The 14,501-nt window shown below is 41.0% G+C and overlaps 1 protein-coding gene across 1 annotated transcript; it reads right to left on the reverse strand.

The window, feature by feature from the left end:
• Window positions 1-55: 55 nt before the first annotated feature.
• On the reverse strand, window positions 56-2,039 carry atp5mf (ATP synthase membrane subunit f). Its single transcript, XM_069701374.1, has 4 exons — window positions 2,009-2,039; window positions 976-1,083; window positions 321-437; window positions 56-198 (listed from the first exon to the last, which is right to left on the reverse strand). The coding sequence occupies exons 1-4, from the start codon at window positions 2,022-2,024 to the stop codon at window positions 170-172; spliced, it is 270 nt and encodes an 89-aa protein (XP_069557475.1). The 5' UTR covers window positions 2,025-2,039; the 3' UTR covers window positions 56-169.
• Window positions 2,040-14,501: the final 12,462 nt, after the last annotated feature.

Consider the following 14,501-nt stretch of genomic DNA (forward strand, 5'->3'; position numbering starts at 1 on the left):
TATGAAAGCCACTGTTATCACACACTCTTAAGACATTATATCCAACTCAAGCTTGATGGTTTTTTTTTTTTATTGGTCACAACAGTCACATTAACACAACAGAGCTGAGAATAGAACGAGCCAAGAGATCCGAGTTCAGGCCCTGAAGGTCTGATGGCTGCTGAGGAGCTCAGTGGTACTTCCTCCAGCGATCATGTTCTACAAGAGGAACCGAAGGAAACGGACGATGGTTACAAGGAGGGCAACAATCAAACGTTGGGAGGTGAAGGGAGATTAAAGACATCCTCAGCAGGATGTACGGGAGTGTGTATGTTTCTTACTGATGTGGTCGTACTCCCACAGGTAGCTGAGAGCCACGTAGCCAACAAGTAGCATAGCTACACCACCGATGCCTCCCTTCTTCACATTGATGTACTTGTTGTAGTATCTGTCGTGGCCTGGAAGATGTTGGGGGGGGGGGGGGGAAGACAATAAAATACAGCATAAACTACAGCTGGAAACAAAACCGGCATCCTTCAGGGTCCTTTTTGAATAATAAAGATGTGAGAGAATTACACTTGCTGTAACATGAATGAACTACTGGGTCTATAGTCACAAATGATCTCATCTTGGTAAGACTCCTCTTAAACTATTAGAAAAGATTTTCCTCTTAAAACTACAGACAAAGCTGCTGGGAGCTACTTTTAGTCCGATGATAATACAAGGAGTTCTTTTTAATTCAATAATTCAGCGACAGCCGTAAAACTTGCATTGTGTATTGATGATTTAAATGCCCTCATCAAGGGATCTCGAACAGCGCGACTCAATAACAGCTCAACAACAAATGCTGCTGACCCAGAGAGAGACTGTATATTTTGTCAAAACATTTTAGGTGCTAAAAACATGTTGATAATTGAAAACAAAAAAAACAGTTCCAACAAAAGGTAAAAGGATGTAAAGACTTTGACAAAACAAACACGCTGGAGGTTTCCTGACCTCGGCGGATGGCTGAGATGACTCCGTTGGGGGTGAAGTCGCGGCCTCCGAGCCACGATCCCAGCTCACCCAGTTTCACGTCCATCAGTCGCTTCTCAGTGACGGAAACTAAACACAGATGGAGGAGAACATTTAAACTGCACACGATCCATTACAGAACAGGGTGGAGGAACTTTTAATGAACTATAAAACCTGCAAATAATATTCACACACACACACAAAAAGAGTAAATACACCAGAGCTGAAATTATTTATTATTTAAACCAAGTTATACCAAACCTCTAATAACTTGAGTGTGACTTGTTGTCTGATTTGTGACTAACGTGAATACCTTTGAGTTGTGGATGTTTGCTCAAACAAAACAAGGACTGTGAAAACTACAATTCAATTACATTGACAGGCTAATCGATACTGAAATATAATAATTAGTTAGATCAACAACTTCCTCGTGGTGAAGTCATAAAGCAAAACATTCAAAGTACAAATACACCAGCTGTGTTGCAGCGGCTCATATTTACAATCAAACGGGCTGCTACAGCTTTAATGTTGATAAACCACCGTTATAAACGCAGCGCAAAGCGCGAGCCATCGTTGTTTTATAAATGTTTAATACGTTTTAAGATTAAATGAACAAAAAGGAGGAAATCGTGAGTTCGTGGTGAAGGACGCGTTTACCGCGCGAGCTACCGGGAAGAAAACGTTTTCTAATTTGATATCCAAACGACGACAACACAAGTTATTGAGGCTTCATCTTCACCGGAGGTCAGTTTAAAACGTCCTGATCCTCCCCGAGCATCACAATTAATCATGTCCGCTTCAAATCTGTCAATGACACGTAAAGTCCTTGACGGGACTCGGAGGCGTCATCGCGGCCTGCGGTCACAACGAAGACAAACTGACGGCCAGTCCGACATTTAAAAAAACAACAACAACAAAAAAAACACCAACTGTCTCTAAAACTCAACATTTACCAACAGCACGTCACATAAAATACAAATGTCTGGGTATTTTTGGGCAAACGGCACGCTGTTACCTGCTTTGTCCGCCATCTTGACCGGTGCAGGGAGACGGCTGCGGGGAATGATGGGTATGAAAGAAAGAAGTGCATTATGGGAGAAGATGCAGTTTTGAAGTTTGTCCACTAGACGGCGGCAGAAGAAATAAAACCAGACGTAAAATAATAACGCTGAACAAAACCGATGAGGGAACATTTAGTTGTGCTGAATATTGTCTTGATTAAAACGTGATAGATTTAAATCGATCAGTGTGAAAGGTCCCGTGAACACGACTCTGGAACAAGTGAAAGAGATGAGGACGGTCATATGTCATATTTCTTAGGCTACTTAGATTATATTTTTAAAGGGTCTACTACTGATGTAGCTTGAGAAATTGTACTCCCACATATAGGCTATATTTTACATAATGGAGGTGTGAATTTGTAAACAGTCACTACCGTGACAGAGTATAAAACCTTATGTTTTACTGACTTAGCCAACATCAAATCAGAAAAAGGTGTAACATCTGTGTTAGGGAGATCAGAAAAGTAAAATGTCTGTACTCAAATTGCAAGGAAAAATTATGTGCTTATGCTTTCGATATGCTGGGATTTACATAATGAATTGATGTTTTATGCAGCCTAGTTTTTAGCTCCTCTGTGACCCTCTTAAAATCTGTTTATTCGCCTTCACTAAAAAAAATCATAAATTGATTAGAAAATAAATAGTTTAAAATGGAATATAAATTAACATGGATCTGATTTTTACATTAACAGTCCACTCTGTCAGAGTAAGTGTCCCATTAATGCATTATATATATGTTCAACGTCACAATTTGATAAGTAACTATGTGTATCTATAGGTGTCCTATCTAAAAATGTTCCAATTCCCCTGTTGTTTTTTTGTCCAGCCCCGAGTTAAACCTCGCTCTCCTTTAAAAAACACAGTGTGTCAGATCTCATGTTTTTTGGAATAGTGACCTGAAGGGTTTAGCTACTACACAGGTCTCCCGACACTCAATCAGAGGAATTGCTTTTCCAAGAGAAAGCAACCGATCAATGAGCAGCACAACAGCCAGTAGCCCTTATACATAATGTACCAGAAGACACAGTAGTTAAGGTCTTATTCAGGCGGCAGTTTGTGTTTGTTTGTGTGTGAGAGGCAGAGGTGGTGCTGTGTTAGTTCAGGTCTCTGCTCAACACACCCACCAATCAATAAACCCCTCTCTATCTCATCTCTCTCTCTCTCGCTCTGACACACACACACACACACACACACACACACACACACACACACACACACACACACACACACACACACACACACACACACACACACACACACACACACACACACACACACACACACACACACACACACACACACACACACACACACACACACAGAGAGAGAGAGAGTGAATTAGGGTGGCGTCATTGTGGCTTTGGCATTCATCCAAGACTCAGCACCAACCTCTTTCCTTTATTAGACCGATTTTCCTGCTTCTATCTAATGGCTTTCATTAGATGGAGGACTCATATATGTGTCCAATATCCACCCCTCTTTGTCCATCTTTCTCTTTAATTTTATTTCCCGTAGGTGGATATGTGAATACATTGTGCAAGTGTGTGTGTGTGTGTGTGTGTGTGTGTGTGTGTGTGTGTGTGTGTGTTTGAACACGGACGATTCTCCACTTGGTTCAGTCTTTGATGATGATGATTCAGCTCTCTTTACTGCCTGGTGACCCAGATGCCACAAAAGTGCAGCCCAATTTTGGCTTTGTCACTATTAGTGACAAACTCACAGAGAATCCCCTGATTCATCGATTCCCCTCAATTCTACCCTGTTTTAGAACCCTTTAGCCCATTTTTTTGGTTTTCTATTGTGAAATTTTACTGTGCTCACAAGTGATGTTTTGGTTAGAGCCTGACTGAAACTGGATTTTTGGGGCTGATGCTGATACCTGGGAGTACAAAAATAAACAATTAGAATACTAAAATGTATAAACACAGTTTTTTGCAATTATTCCCCAAACGTGGTTATCAAACACTTTTGACTCGTGTTATATAGATATGTAATAAAGGCAGGATATTTTACATCTTATTGTACACACTGACACAGTAAGTTTCACTGGGAATTAAATAATTATCGATAATAACTTTTTTTTAAAAAGCCCACAATTTTTCTAATGTACCCCAAGCACCTTTTTATGAATTATGTTCTGTAAAAAAAACTTTTTATGTCAGCCAAGATATACACCGATACCAGTACAGTACAGCTACGATAGGCCAATGTCGGACTGTAAAATCGGATCTAGTTTTTGTGGAGAGCAGTCAGTTCTGTATAATGAAGACGTTTTAAAATCCCACTGTCAAGCAGAGGTAGTTGTGAAAAGAGTAAGAACTAACTGATGAACATGGTCCAGTATATATCTGCTACAGAGCCAGATATTTCCTTCAGGAGTTGGTAGAGACCAAACATTTTTTGTGAATACTACATTACTATATATACTATACAACCTCTAATGTATGAAAATGTTGCTCTGTATCTACTGAATGACAAAATTAGGAATTGTTAGTGAACAAATTTAGCAGATCAACTTAATACTTATACATAATGGTATATATTGTTTTCACAGCATGCTCCTGCTGCTTTGTTTTTTGCTCTGCATATGAAACTGTCACTAAAAGTTGGTTCCCTGTCAATCTATAAACTACAATATTGTGTATCCAATTACTAATACAAAAAGTTATTATCTTTCTATAGTCTAAAAAAAAAAAATTCCTGCCAAAAAGGCTGGCCAGAAAACAACTCAGTCTGACCACATTGCTGTGCTCCTCTCCTCACAAGGTCACACACTCTGTGGAACCAACATCTTGTGTCTGTTTGATTTACACAGACCGGGCCCAGATCTCTAATCCAATCTTATCCTGGGGGCTCTGAGAAGCCAGCACACACCTCCAGACGTGGCTTATTTGAAGGTATTTTTGTGTCTTTATTATGCAAGCAAAAAACCCCTGTTTTAATAGCAAATTTCTTGCACTTTAATTACAAATCAAGTTTGTAAGTACAAATGTATAAACGGAGAATAAAATTATTTCATTGCAAGCAAATTTGCTCTTACAGTTTTGTTAGTTTTTGTCACAGGATTAAAACATTTGCTTATGAAACTACACTTTTTGTCTGCACATTAAAAACCTTTGCCCTCAAGTCAAAAACCCACGAGTTGAGTAGGATGCAGTGGGCGGGGCATGCGCTGGATACGGAGTTTCTATTGGTGGATTGACTTCAGCCACACAGCATGGACACCCCCCCGCTGTGTTTAACTGCATGGAGGTATGTTTGTGTGACATTACATTTTTTTTCTATTGAAAGGATTTTAACTGCGGCAGCACATCTTTCACTTTGGTTATATTTCATGCCGCCATCAGCATGTCGATCCCTTCAGCGGGACACGTAGCGGTACGCTGCTCGTATTTCCACCGGTGCGCATCGTTTCCTGTCCCGCTGGATGAAGATGCAGCCTGTTAGGAAACGTTTGTGCCGGTGGAAAACGACAGCTTCCCTCCATATGCTGCTAACGGGACCGGACCGGCATTGATAACGTGAAATATAACCGAAGTGAAAGCCGTGCTGTCACGTTTTAAAGCATTTCACTAGAAAAGAGTGATATAACGTCGGCAGACCTGTAATGTAGATCGACACACGGTCCTCTGCTGTCGGAGGCAGCGGGTTGTGTGTCTGCAGCCATGCTGTGTGGATCTATCCACCAATAGAAAGTCCGTATCCAGCGTATGCCCCGCCCACTACATCCTACTCAACTCGTCAGGTTTTTGACTTGAGGGCAAAGGTTTTCAATGTGCAGACAAAAAGTCTCATTTCACAAGCAAAATTCTTAATTCTGTGACCAAAACTAACAAAACTGCAATAGAAAATTTGTTTGCAACTCAAATCATTTAATTGTCAGTTTATATATTTTTTACTTACAAACAGGATTTTTAATTGCAGTGTGAGAAATTTGCTTTCAAAACAATTTTTTTTTTTTTTGCTTAAGACACAAAAATACCTCGATAGCTTATTCCCAAATGCCCTTATCGAACACGTACAGAGACATATACACAATGACAGACTGACACACTGAGCAGCCATGCAGCAGAAAAACACACACAAATTTAATTTGGGCTCTAAAGGTTACCAACAACACTGTAACATAATCTAATTTCCAGATAAAACCCATAAGCACAAATGACCCCGTGGTCCGGGTTCACCTGCTTGTTTGTTGGTTTTGTTTGTTTGCTCCGGTGCTGCCAAGGGCCTCAGTGTACTTCAGAGGAGTCTGAACACACAAACACAGACAAAAGCACTGGGGGACGCATGATGTTATTCCACCTCAAGAGGCAGGTGCCCTCGAGGTCTGCCACAGAGACAGCTCTTTGAAGCTGATGGAGGGCGATAGATGGGAGAACGAAGGGGAGATGGAGGGAGGGAGGGAGGGAGGGAGGGAGGGTGGTGGTGGGTGGTGGTGGTGGTGGTGAGGGAGTTGGTTTGTGTGAGGGTGAAGAACAGACAGACAGACAGAGGACAGACAGGGATGAAAGAGGATGAGGGAAGAAAAGCGATCGGACAAAAAGAGAAACTGGGAGCAGAAAGAGAACGAGGGAGATGGAGGATAAAGCAGAGAGGAGGAGGGGGATGAGTGTGTCAGTGCACACGGCTCTAATACACATGACCTTTAAGCAGCCACTCTCCCACTCACTCCCCTGTTCATCCATCCTTCACAAGGCACATCTTTTTACATTTGGTTTTTCAGACTTGTCTCCGTGTTTCCTTCACAGCTGCCACTATTTCCCCCACTTGTAACGGTCTCCTCTTCCTCTCTTCCCTCTCGTTCGTCCTCCGTCTCTCTCCTCTTCTCCTTTTGGCAGCACACATTTTTCCTCATTCGCTGGCTGTCGTTATGAAAGTCATCTCGTCGTTCGCCTCAGTGACCCTGTGTGTTTTCGGTTCCCAGCAGGTAGCAAACATCAGACAGGCAGGACGGATGTTTTGTGGGTAAGAGGTTTATCAATTCTCGTATTACAACAATAATCTCATTAGCGATATGGAGATCAACAAGGGAGCTACTAAAAGGAGCTCACCGGCCTAATGAGGGTCCCGGAGGAAACCTGTGTGTGTGTGTGTGTGTGTGTGTGTGTGTGTGTGTGTGTGTGTGTGTGTGTGTGTGTGTGTGTGTGTGTGTGTGTGTGTGTGTGTGTGTGTGTGTGTGTTCGGCAGACATAGAAGGATGGTAGGAGAGTAAGAGAGGACACTACATACAAACGCTCCACAGGGACCATTTCATTCCTCACAGCGATAATGGCTTTAGCCACTAAATCAAACTTACACGTTCAAATTCACTCTCACACTTAAATGTAATGGCCACTAATGGCACGCTGACTAATCGAAGCTACAGCTTGTTCAGAATACGAACACAGACCTGCAGTGCACATCAAAATTTGGTTTGCAGAATAAGTATTTGCAGAATATTTATAGAAAAGGTTTAGGTGGTCATCATAGCATTTATTTGATATATTGTTGAATTAATTGTGCGCCTTAATACTAAAGAGAAGTCTGACTAAGAGTCAGGATGTGGGTTTCTTCATTTAGGACAGCACAGATCAAACTATTCATTATTTGAAGGCACAAAACTGCAAATTGCTATCTACATGAAACATGATAGTGTTTTGTCAAACTTTGCCAAGGACAAGCTGCGTGTATTTTGTCATTAGATTTCTTTCCAAGACTTAGAGGAGACAGTTGATATCGGTCTTGTCTGTGCATTACGTATGTAATATGTAAAATGTTAATCATTAGGCACGGGAGCCAGGGAGCGATTAGCTTAGCTTATCATAAAGACTGGAAGTAGCTAGTATGACTCTGACCAAACTGCTGTGACCAGTCTCATTCGCTGGGCGGTAAATACTGCTGTTTTGTCAGAACCCTTTATGTACCAGGCGTCTACGGTTTAGGCACTCAAACTACTTGGTTAGGCCTTGAAAAGATAATGGTTTGACTATTTCATTAAATTCAATAAGTACGCTTCAAATAATTCCGCCTTGACTTTTCCTTTCACACGGACACAAACAATAGTCTCCTTTCTTTGATTGGTCCAACCACCCCTGACCTCCTCCCAACTCTGTCATGTTTATATTCCGTCACCTGACTTCCTTCATTGAATCAGGTGGTCCAACGTGTTATCCTTCCAGAGGCATCGAATAGTGCTTGTACGTCCCATATAGACGGACAAGGGGCCTTATGTTTATGTACCAAAAACCACATGGTTATGGTAAGGAAAAGGTTTTGGTTTGGGTTAAGACACAGTCGCCCTTTGGTTAGGATTAGGCAAAACAATAACTTGAATAGGGTTACGAAAAGCTCACAATTATGGTTACTTTAAAGAAATCCTTGTTTACTTTTGTTTTTTCATGGATTCGAAACTCGTCCTTTGGGTGACAATCCTGGGTTTGTTCCATCCAACCAACCTCAACCTTCTCCCAATGTAGACTTTATCCCCTTTGTACTTTGTCACACTACGTTCTTCGAACATCTTCGTCACGGCACGTCACATAATAGCTACCTCGTGCGTAAGCCATAGACCCCAATGATTGTGACAAAACAGCATTAGTTGACGCCCTGAGAGTGAGAACAGGCTGGGTGGTCACGGCACTGACGCCGAAGGGCACCTTGTGCGTCTCTCTGAGATGACGTTTGGCTTCGTTAAAACTGCAGTATTTGATGCTCAGAGTATGAGAACACTACACTGATATATTATCACCTACAGAGGTGACCGTTCACCAGGCACAGGGAAACATTAAGATTGATTTGGGGTCCAATATTCACTTTCCTTCTAGCTGTATGTTTGTCTCCATCAGTCCAGAACATTATTTAATCTGTTATAACCAAGTTCCATAGTGAACATCAGCAAACAGTTTTATCATCAGACATATTTACTGTATTAAGCAAGTTTCATTTTAGAGTCATTTTTCTGACCTCCTGGCTACTGCAAGTCCACTATTCTGTCTTTTAGCTCTGTTTTTGATCTCCACCAACTTCCTTTCTGTTTGTTGTTTGCTGCTGAGCAGGTAGTGTACAGTGAATTATAGAGCTGAAAACAGCTCCAGGCTGTGACTCAGAACAGTGTTATGAGAGCTACAACAATATTGTTATGGACCAGGAAACTAAGAAACCTGGCTTTAAGCCTCTGCAGCAGATTAGACACAGACTGGTCCTTCTGCTTAACTCTAACACTGCAGCTGAAGGCAGAGGAAAATAAAATTACAGCACACACTGAAACACACACTGGCATACAGATACAAACAGAGATGTGTAATTGAAATTGGTGAAAGGGCTGGTTGTTACATAGCAACCTTTAATAAACATCAGCTGTAAGATGGAGACAATAATAATGAAGACACAGAGCAACCATTGAACTCTAGTTCTCTGAGTATCTCCAAACTTTAAGAGATGAATTTCAGAGCAGGGATTTGTTAAGGACGTGTGTGTGTGTGTGTGTGTGTGTGTGTGTGTGTGTGTGTGTGTGTGTGTGTGTGTGTGTGTGTGTGTGTGTGTGTGTGTGTGTGTGTGTTTGTGTGTGAGTGAATGTGTGTTTACATAGTTGTGAAAGCTCAAACTGACTAAAAGAGTATAAGCACACACACGCACACAAATAGAAATGTAAACACACATTAACAGAGACAAGCCTCTGGAGAGAGTACAGATCAAATTTGAAAGGAAACAGCAAAACAGAGCAGCAGAACTATGAATAGGATTATCCCACAACTGAAAACACATCTATCTATCTATCTATCTATCTATCTATCTATCTATCTATCTATCTATCTATCTATCTATCTATCTATCTATCTATCTATCTATCTATCTATCTATCTATCTATCTATCTATCTATCTATCTATCTATCTATCTATCTATCTATCTATCTATCTATCTATCTATCTATCCATCCATCCTATCCTATCTATCTATCTATCTATCTATCTATCTATCTATCTATCTATCTATCTATCTATCTATCTATCTATCTATCTATCTATCTATCTATCTAATCAACCATCTCTCCCTCCCTCCCTCTCTCCATCCATCCATCCAATTATCCATCCATCCATCCATCGTTCTAATTATCTCAACGCTGTGCTACGCCTGCATTGTCGTGTAATTCCAGCCCAGAAAAACTCACAGCCAAACATAACAATAGTGTGCAAAATGTGTGTACTCTGTTAGCATCGTGTGAATGCTCATTGAGACATCTGATCCCCAGAACAGAAACTACTCAATTTTATGGTTGTAATTTGAATTTTAGTAAAGGTTAGGATAACCAGATTTTCCCATATGTAACAAAAACAAGTTTTCATTGTGTCAGTGTCAGTGTGTGCAAATAAGTGTCAGTGAAATGTTCTTGTTACATATTTATGGGATATTTTACTTTTATAGCAGCGCTGTTATGGTGCTTCCATTGTTCAAACTTCGATAGTTGAAAGTAAAAATACGAACCCACACAAATACAGAGCATACAGGGAAACTGTAAGGCATAGGTCTGTCTGTCCTGCTCTAACATCACCTGTCTACTGTGTATAATATTCCTGTAGTGAATTCTATTGTGTCACAGAATATCTTAGACCACAGATTTCCTTACTCCAGAATAAGGTATCAAAAACTGTGACCCTCAACTGTTTGGTCTTTCAACCATCATCACCATCGCTGAAAAGGCAAACATAAGTTGACCACAGTTTTATTGTCCCTGGTTTTATGGCTCCTGGGTCTTTTTGGTTAAAAGGGAGAATATTTTTTTTTTATCCTCATGGCTGTGCAGTCATGAAAATAGATGATATGACATAAAATGTGTGTACTCTGTTAGCATTGTGGCTCTGCAGAAAGTACAAGATGCCTCCCAAAATCTTAAAGACAGCAAATGAAATATATGCCTTGCTGTTGAAATTCTTAATCAGGTCAGAGCATCAGCAGAGAAACCAAATGCCAAAGCTCAGATGCTCTTTGGATCCAATAATACTAATAATAATAACCTTTTTTCTGTAGCGCTTTTCAAAAACAAGTTACAAAGCGCTTTACATACATTTCAAATACAATAGCCAACAGATAATAAAATATATTGATAAAATACAACAAAAATAAAACAGACAGAACAAAGGTTATACTTGTGAACAATAAGTCACAACCAAAACAATTACCAAGGCACATTGCTTTTCAAAGATTAAAAAGCCATTAATAAATGGGCTTACCGCATGCACGTCTTCAGGGCCTATAAAAACAAGAGGCAGCTCAGAGATATGGCAAGACTGGTGTCAGCTGCTGGCCAATCACAGTAGCTTTCGGTAGCTGCTGCAGGTGCAGTCAATTACATGAGTTCTAATGAGACAGCAATCTGATCTGATGGGTCAGAATTTTGTGTGACGCTGATGAACACGAAATCACTGCATGTCTGCTGAAATCTTCTGCCTCTCTTTGTCAGACAGAGTCTCAGTAGACACAGACTCTCTCTGACTCTTTCTTCCTCAGTGCACCTGTTCCTGCCTCCTCTGTATGCTGCTCTACTTTCATTCCTCTCCGAATCAACCAGGTGACATTGCATACCAATACAGCACACTCTCCTATTTCACTCTTGTGTGAACTATCCTTTACTTTTCACTCTGCCTGGTGTCTCCTTCTCCCTCTCTTCCCTCTCTTCCCATTTATTTTTCTTATAATCTGCAGTTATTCTCTTTTTCTTTCTTTCTTTCTTTCTTTCTTTCTTTCTTTCTTTCTTTCTTTCTTTCTTTCTTTCTTTCTTTCTTTCTTTCTTTCTTTCTTTCTTTCTTCCTTTCTTTCTTTCCCTGTATCTTCATCACGGCTCGTGCTCCACCTTCAGCATCTTTCTTTTCTCCCCTCCTCTCTCCATCTGTCCTCATCCCCTGATCCCTCTGCCTTTGCATTTACACCTGTCTCTTTCCTTTCATCTTTCATCTTCACCTGCCTGGCACATCGGTTCCTCCTCCCTTTCTTCCTCCCGGTGCCTATTTCTCGCACTCTTCCCCGTCTCCTTCTAACCGTGTGATAGGATTAAGGCCCCATCTGTATCCCCCCACTTTGACTTTTTCTATTTTTTTTGTCATTCTTGTAGGCTTTGCTCTCATTTTCTTGTTGTCATTTTCTATTTCCCTGCCCCTCTCTCTTTCTATTTCTCCGTCTGTCTTTCTTTATCTCTTTCTCCAGAGGTGAGTGGAGGTGGTGATAGGCGGGAGTACTATCAGTATGCAGAGTCATGGTGCTGTGGCTCTGCCGTCATTGATTGAACCAGCAGCTAAATTTAGACACAGTTGAGGCTCAGCATCTTTACCAGGCTGGAAGGAGGGATGGCTGAATGGATGGAGGGATCGACACACACAAACACACACACACACAGCTTTAAGCTACTGTGGCAAAGAGCAGGATAAATACTGGGAACAGATTGTAAATCAGCAACACACGCACACACACTTGCACTTCTTTCTGCGTGCAGTGCCACAGGGGATTGGCTGGAAAAAAATTATTCCATTTTAGTAAAGGAGGTATAGCATGGTCTGACCTTTTTAGACATTCATAACAGGGAGCTGCAGAGAAAAATATTTATGGGACTCAGATATGCACACGCACATGCACACGCACACACACACACACAGACGACCAAATCGACAGGCGCTCATTCTTCTCTGGACAGCTCGCTGAAGGCTAAAACAACACAACAAACCATTACTATTCAACACGCAGCATAAATCCAGAGCTGTGAGCCTTTCCACCATCTGAGCAGAGAAGAAGAAACACCACAAATACAGAGAGAAGCAGGCAGGCAGCCCAATGAGGAGCTAGAATAGAAATGTGGAAGCTGAGTTATAACCCAGACAGACAGGTAAGGTGAGAGGCAAACAGGTACCCACACAAACAGCCAGCTAAAGAGATAAGCAGGTAGACAACCAGAAAACAACGTGGTTGTGATCCAGAGGATTTCACGCAGATTAAATTAATCTCCAGAATGTGTTTCTGGACTGGCATCAAAACGCCTGCTGTGCCACTGGATATGTTTGTATGTTTCGTAAAGAATCTTTTGGGTGATAAATTGCAGATTAGTGTTGTCTTATTGTCTGGACAGCACTGCCTCAAGACATGCTAGCATTTCTAAGTATATCTGGCTTTCACTGAGACTGTAAACAGTGACTTTCTTCTGTGAACAGCATTATGGTGAAAGGAATTTAGAAATAACGTATCACTGTTACCCATTAAAATGGTATTTAGGCCTGATTATGAATTAGTGTAGGTATTTTAGTTAAAGCTTAGTTTTTATTTTTTTATTTTCTAAGTTATGTATGTATGCAACCGAGTATCACACCAAACTATGGTCCACCTGCCATCCCACTTGATGATATCATGTCATTGTCACTTTTTTGGGCCCATGTAATTTCTTCTCTGAATTAGTCTGCATGCATAAAATGTGCCAGGATGAAATCAGAGACACAAATCCAGAATATCAAAAGGATTCTCACTGCAGATAATCTTTAAAAGATCAGCATGTAATTATTACCTCCCCCAGAGAGGTGATTTTTGTTGTTGTTTTTGTTTGTTTGTAAGCAGGATTATGGAAAAAGTACTACCTCAATTTTCATGAAACTGGGTGGAAGCTTGTAGCATGATCGAAGGCATCATCGGGTCGATCCACAATTGTTTTTCACTTTTATCAAAAAATATTAAAGATTTTCATTTCAATCAATTTCTGCCAAGTCACGATCTATCACTGAATGAGGTAACACAATGGTGATTGAGTCTGTGGCCTGTGTATTTAAAGTATTAGAAGCTGAATGAGCTGAGTGTTGGTTGTTCTGTGAGTGAGGGCAGGGGGAGCGATCATAATAGCCTCGCTCTTCAAATGCTGACCCCAGACTGAATATAAAGATCAATGCAGTCTCCAGATCTTAAAAGTGAAGCTAATACCACTGAGGACCACTAGGGGCTGCTCCCAAAAACCTCAAGCTCTAATAGACTCCCACTCAGAAAGCATCAAATTCTCCCATGATATACAAATTCATGTTTTCCACTACTGATTATGGTGTTATTCGCCAAATTCACTCCTGATCAGTGTTCTGGTGGTTTGTTTTAAGGTTTTGAGGGTGCTCCTGGTCCCAGGGTGCAGTCAGGTTTCTTGTATCAGTGGGATCCAGTCAGATCCTCCCACAAGAACTCTTCGGCAGATTAACTTCTCATAGAGGAGTGAGCTGCTGGCTGTGGTGGAGGGTTATGCCCTGTGACCTTCTAGTTTGTAAATGCAGCGATTACTAAAACATTCACCAACAAATTGAGTATTCTGTTGGGGTAAACCCTTTACATTACATCGTTTGATCTTTGATATGCTCTGTGATGTTGAGCCAAAAGTTACGCAAACTGAATTCTGCATTAAAGCATTAAATTGTGTCTAATGGGAATGAGATTGAAAGTCACAGCCTCACATCCC

The sequence above is a fragment of the Brachyistius frenatus genome, unplaced genomic scaffold (genome assembly GCF_029030835.1).
Source record: "Brachyistius frenatus isolate BFR_SWC_R1_liver_20210118 unplaced genomic scaffold, ASM2903083v1 Contig_36, whole genome shotgun sequence".
Classification (NCBI taxonomy): Eukaryota; Metazoa; Chordata; class Actinopteri; family Embiotocidae; genus Brachyistius; species Brachyistius frenatus.

Coding starts and splice junctions, on each gene's coding strand:
- atp5mf (XM_069701374.1), bottom strand. Junction 438..975: donor CATCTCAGCCATCCGCCGAG/GTCAGGAAACCT, acceptor AACATCTTCCAG/GCCACGACAGATACTACAAC. Junction 199..320: donor GTGGGAGTACGACCACATCA/GTAAGAAACATA, acceptor TTCCTCTTGTAG/AACATGATCGCTGGAGGAAG.